The 6,000-nt window shown below is 36.2% G+C and overlaps 1 protein-coding gene across 3 annotated transcripts in view; it reads right to left on the bottom strand.

The window, feature by feature from the left end:
- Positions 1-5,726, bottom strand: part of LOC126923125 (homeobox protein dve-1) — a 58,429-nt gene extending 52,703 nt beyond the window's left edge. For 2 of the 3 annotated variants that reach the window (XM_050736273.1, XM_050736265.1), the window contains exons 1-2: positions 4,384-5,726; positions 770-879 (exon numbers count right to left, since the gene is read on the bottom strand). In XM_050736273.1, coding sequence (XP_050592230.1) covers positions 770-879; positions 4,384-4,420 — 147 coding nt within the window. In that variant the 5' untranslated portion in view covers positions 4,421-5,726. The remainder of the gene's footprint in view (positions 1-769; positions 880-4,383) is intronic. The other variant, XM_050736282.1, reaches the window with a different exon arrangement.
- Between the last annotated feature and the right edge of the window lie 274 nt (positions 5,727-6,000).

Genomic DNA, 6,000 nt, shown 5'->3' on the forward strand with positions numbered 1-6,000 from the left:
ACAACGTGCACCAGCATCGAACGAAATCCGAAACGGTGATCACGATTTATTTTATTTTTGCATATTACATGTAACTTGAATTTGAATTTATATCTTCGTAACGCGGCTTCATACGGATAATTCATTATGCAAGAAAGCAGCGCTAGATACGACGTGTAATTTATTTATAACAGTGGCGTTTATTAAATTTAATTGTCTGGAGGTTTTCAAATTTGAAAATATATTGCTTGAAGCGGAAGATAGATTAAAATCGTATTAAATAACTTGCTTTTGATTGTTAATTGATTAATTGGAACAATTTTAATTTGTATCGTTTTACACGAATTGTAGATTTCATGCATTTAAAACGTTCGATAGATAAAACATTTAATTCAATTTCTAAATGATATGCTCCTTTTATCAATATAATCTTCTAGTGTTTATTAACGAAAAAACCAGTTTACAAGTCGGTGACTCGCTGTAAACTGGTTTTCTACGTTTTAAATATTCTGTATAAGCGTGTACAAGCTCAAAATCAACGATCACATCTCATCTTTCAACTCCAATTTATAAGTAGCATTGGATGATTGACGAAAGCAATTTCGTAAAAGCAAAGCACTTAAAAAATGTCCTCCCGACAAGAGATTAGCGATTGAATAACACCGACCAATGTAATATCTGTTTTTATCCAATATCGATAGAATGGAATTAAATGTCTCTGTGGTTTACGTTAATCGTGCAACATTCTAATCAGGCTTATCGAAATATCAGATGGCCGATATCCACGTACAATAATTGGCCCTCTTCCCGCGGTAGATAATCCACGGATTGATGCTTCCACGACTACGTTACGTAAATTGCTCATTTCGCTACCAGATGTTCGCTGCCTTCTAGTCATTTCTAAAAAAAAAAAAAAAAAAAAAAGAAAGAAAGAAGACTACGTGAAACAGGAAGAATATCATTTCAATCGTTCGCTGAACGAAATCAATAAAATCGTAACACATGCAACGAGTGTTTCAAAATTTTAAATATTCAAACTTTCCCATGTACTATTGAATTGGATTATTTACAATAATTTATTACGATTAGTAACACGATAAGTAAGAGGTATACGATCACGAAAAATTATTATTTTCACGCAGAATTTTCCCTATTAAATGAAGATAACGAACGATATCTTATTTTCTATTTACACCTTAAAAACGTCGCACTTATTGTAACGTACCTGTAACCTACAACGAATATGATCGCATAAAATTGTATTACCACAGGAATACCTTGATTATTGTGTGTTGATTAGACATTTTTAACGGGTCGCGATGTACCCGAAGAAACGTGATAAGCGTTTCTTACAGAAATAAATCATCAATGTTACCATTTCTAGACAAATGACGTACGATGTAAGGCTAAGTATCAACACTTTTATAAATATTAATAAGATATTCATAGCGTGTTCGATGTTGAAGATAACCGAACAGAAAACTTGGGTGAGGAACTGTCAGGGAAAGGGACGAGAAAAGTTCTATGTGCATTTGATGTATCGGCTTCGGCGGCCGGATAGATGGATTACAATCATTCCGGTAGCTGGGGTGGTCAAATACCGTGACCATGCGTGCCTCGAACCTATCCTCGGACGTACATGTACGCACTTTCGAGTGCACACGTGGCCTCGGTGTTCGTACACGGTAGACTCCTGCGCGCAATACGACAAGGACGCATCTTCGACTACCGGAATCTGCTTTTCACTACTGGAATTTTGGAACACCGAATATGTATTCCGGTTATCTTGAAAGCTACCAACTCTCATTGGGTTACCATGTTAACAGAAAGCATACGATGCCCATTAAATTAAAAAACGTCGCGTCGTGCTGTCTGTGCAAGAAATTCGTGATTTAAATATCACATGTGGAATATTTATGTTATTTATTTCGCACAAGATCTCTTTTAATGAATTTAATCTATGGAAAGATCTGATTTAATGAATACCTTTACAATTCTGTCTAATAACCTTTTGTGCTGATTATTGTTTGACGTACGTGATATTATTTTATAGCAATTTCTTTTTCAAAATGTTATTGTTCTTGATATTGCAATAAAAGTACATTATGTTCGCCATCGAACATTATATAGGATACTATAGTTTCTGTCAGTAAATTTCGTAGAATATAAAAATATCTGCCTATTCCGAAATTTTTCCAATGTTCTGCGCGTAAAATCTAATGTAACGATATATGATAATTTACGTTCGACGTACGTGACATTTATGTACCTAATACGCAACGCTAATATTTATTACCAGGTACTTCGGTAGTGACCAGTTGAGAAAAACTCGAAATTTATTGCATATGAAACTAACTTGTCGCTATGACGTGTAGAGTTGCTTCCCCTACATCTTCCCCTCAATTTTTAAGAGCGGAAGGTAAATGCCTGTTACACTTCAGAGAATAGCAAGGGAGGGGCCGATTTGGATGTCCAACAAACCCCATATAACACTACCGAATCCCTCACGGAATATTGTTCTTGTGTTTGTTGAGGAAAAATACGGATTGCATTATGCGTAATCTTGACAAGGTGCAACATTCCTAAAAAAGGAAATCTCTCGATTCCCTGACAAATCGAAGTAACAGGCATTACCGGATTATCTTTGATTTCGTCGCTTCTCACACACCAAGTTTAGTCGTGTTTTTATACGTGCAGGTGCACTCAGAATTCGAGCGACTAAGAAAAAGTCCAAAGAATATTTTTCGAACTATTTGCTCCATCTAATCTCTATCTACAAAGTGAAACGTATTGAGAACACGCATTAGAAGTAACAGTTAGAAAAAGTATGTGACTAGTACATGCATATGACGAGCACATTGAACTTTCGTGTCTCGGGAATTTTCGGATATCCATTGACGTTACAATGATAATATCGTTGTAGTATAAAAACAATAACATTCGTTGTGAGATTAAATATTATTTTACGAAGAATTTTGTTATTCTTAACGTTTATAGATAGAGTGGAACGTACCACGAAGACGATAGGGTTTTTATTTAAGACAGCAAGATGTTGGTACACCGAGATCGGAATAACGTTCGAATATCTAGGTCAGAAATAAAAATCAGAAGTTTCTGACGATCGAGAGATCGACTGGTCAATGGAGATGCGGTCTTATTGCATTGAATGCCAGAACGTGGACGTGGTCGTAGCACAGGAAGAAGGCAGGGGCACATCCGTATCGTGGTCAGAACCCGTGACCCCCCGTACGTACACGTGTAAACGTACGTATGGCCATCCACGCAACACATACGACCCGCGGTTTTACCAAGGATTATCTGACAACCCTTTCTACCACCTCTACCACCTTTAGTACCGCTCCGGTTGCCTTTCTGAAATTTTAGAGCGCCGAATCTATATACATACTTGACACTTTTGTCTACCTCACTCGACTTCTTCTACTTAAGAGATTCCTACTACGGAGGACCATATATAACGATCGAGTTAACCAATATTATCTAAGTACATATGAAGTTTTAAATTCCATTTTCTGTAGCACTTTCTGTACTCGACATAATCCGTAATCGTCAAGTTGAATCTTTTATTTTCCTCGACGCATTTTGTGGTACCCGTAATTGTTCCTTCGTAAATTATTTTATCTTAAAAAATTTTAGAATAATCAGCAAATTGCAAGACAAGATAGCATTAAATCTTTTAATTGTCTTAACTTTATTAAAGGCAATATATAATTCATTGATTATCTGTTAAAAGAATTTGATGTTTTTAAATGTTGAAGATTATTCTCGGATTCAACTGAAGTTATTTCTTATTCATTTACCACGGTATGATTTTTTAATAATTACTATCTCTGATGTGACACGTATTCTATGTAGGTATTATATTTTTGAGAACTGACCTGTTAATATTATAATCGGTGATTAACTTGCAATTTTCTTGGGATATGTTAAGACAACTAACTTGTACAACTAACTATTCAACTAACTTAACTACTTAACTCATAATTATTGCCAACTTATGATTAATATATCTATATAAAGCATTGTTCGTCTCGTGCATTATATAATAAAATTGATTGTTTATACTTTTTATATTTATTTAATATAAAAATTTACATTTGAAATACTTTCTCTTGTATCCAAGTAAACTGTCTATTCTAAGATCTAACGAAAAGTGGCAAATTGATATCGGGGAATTAGCTTGGTGGCAAGTTGAAGGGTTCCGGGAGGGCAGAAATTGCTAGGGTGGCCAATTGGCTGTGTAATGTTAGAAGGGGTTACTTTTCAATGATGTTATTCACGGATGCCAAAATCGGGATATCATTTCTTCGATATGAATATCAAAAGCAAAAGGGATGTTTGAATAATCATTTGCTTTTAACTATTAATGATACACATATAATTTACCTGTACTTGATCTGTTTTCGTATTTGCAGCCATCCATGCCTCTACAAACGTGTCCATAGCGCTCTGAAAATCCATTCCCTCGTAAAGAGTTCCTCAATAATTATCCTGGGACTCGGAAGTCGCCGCCATTTTTTATTTTACACTGACATTTATTGCTTCGATTATTTTCACTGATTAATGTTTGTCCTTAGTTCATGAAATTTATCAACGAATAAGACCCAAAATCGCTACACCTTCTCGTTACTCACCACGTAAATATAAAATTTTTGTAAAGTCACAACCGTGTCTATTCATATTTCGAACGTCCTTAATTATTTTAATTAATTGACGTTTCCTAATGTCAATTTTTTAGCATACACAATACCATACACAAGATATACACTCTAATATAGGACATACACTTTGCTTCAAATCTCATTAACCGTAATTACGTACATACGGTTATATCCTCATGGCAGAAGTTTTTTTACCGCCACGTTATTGATCATTAAGAATACATTATATTACTATCATCGAATAGTAAAATTGATTTAATCACTGGATCAATAACGGCGTCGACCGCGCGCACTTATGACTAGATTGAGAAAAAATGGTTTTGCACACACGTGTTTGCGGAATGATGCGACAGTATCTCGAAACTCAATGAAAACAGCGCATGTATGGAACGCGACTTTACACTAAAAATGTTAAACCGATCGAATATTAAATTTCAGTTTCTTTCGATACATACGATAGCTTTTGATTTTTTGGAACAGAAATTCACTGTACGTTTAAATAGAAACACTATGTCAATAAATAATATATGCACTGGTAAAAATTGTTTGCAAAACACTCCAGGAATATTTCAGTCTTTAAAGAGAGTTTAAAACATGTACTCTTGGTTAAGTAAATTGCAAAAGTGTCACTAAATCAAATTGATTTTCGATCGGCCAATCGTATGACGTTTCAGTTGAAAATCGGTCTCGATTGATTAACTCTGATCAAGCTTGAAAAGCTTCAATGTCATCGTCAAAATCACTCCGAACAATCGATAACAGATTTAATCTTAAAACGGTCTCACAGTTATTAATCGTACGACATCGTCAATGAACACTATTCTCAGTCATGTTTTCAGAAACTTAACGTTGATTTTCATCGATCTTGAAAGAAAATCCATCTTCGGGGCGGAACGTGGATCGAAAGATTTTCGTAATATGTATCTCGATCATGTTCTTTCGAAATCCCGATCTGAATGTGAACAGGTCGTGAATATTATACACGATGCTGAAAAAGAATACACGAACCGCGAGAATAACACGTTCGCATGGGACGGCGTTCGAGCCGCGACTGTGCGTGCCGAAGCGTCGCGGCGCTGGTTCTGCCCCTACGACGCCCTACCCGCCGTCGCTATTACCCCACCACCTCGCCAGCTACCATCGCCCACCGTCGAGGACTATCCTGGTCCTCACTTGGATGGTTCACCCTCAAACCCTCCGGAACTACCTTCCTCATCCGTGCAGTTTCTCCGCTTCTCTCTTTCCTCCTCTCCTCTTTCTCCTCCCCTCTCCCCGCTCACTTTTTTCACTCCATCTTTCTTTCATTTTTTTTCTTTTTCTCTCCTGTGATTCGTCATATCCT

Source organism: Bombus affinis, chromosome 2, assembly GCF_024516045.1.
Source record: "Bombus affinis isolate iyBomAffi1 chromosome 2, iyBomAffi1.2, whole genome shotgun sequence".
Lineage (NCBI taxonomy): Eukaryota > Metazoa > Arthropoda > Insecta > Hymenoptera > Apidae > Bombus > Bombus affinis.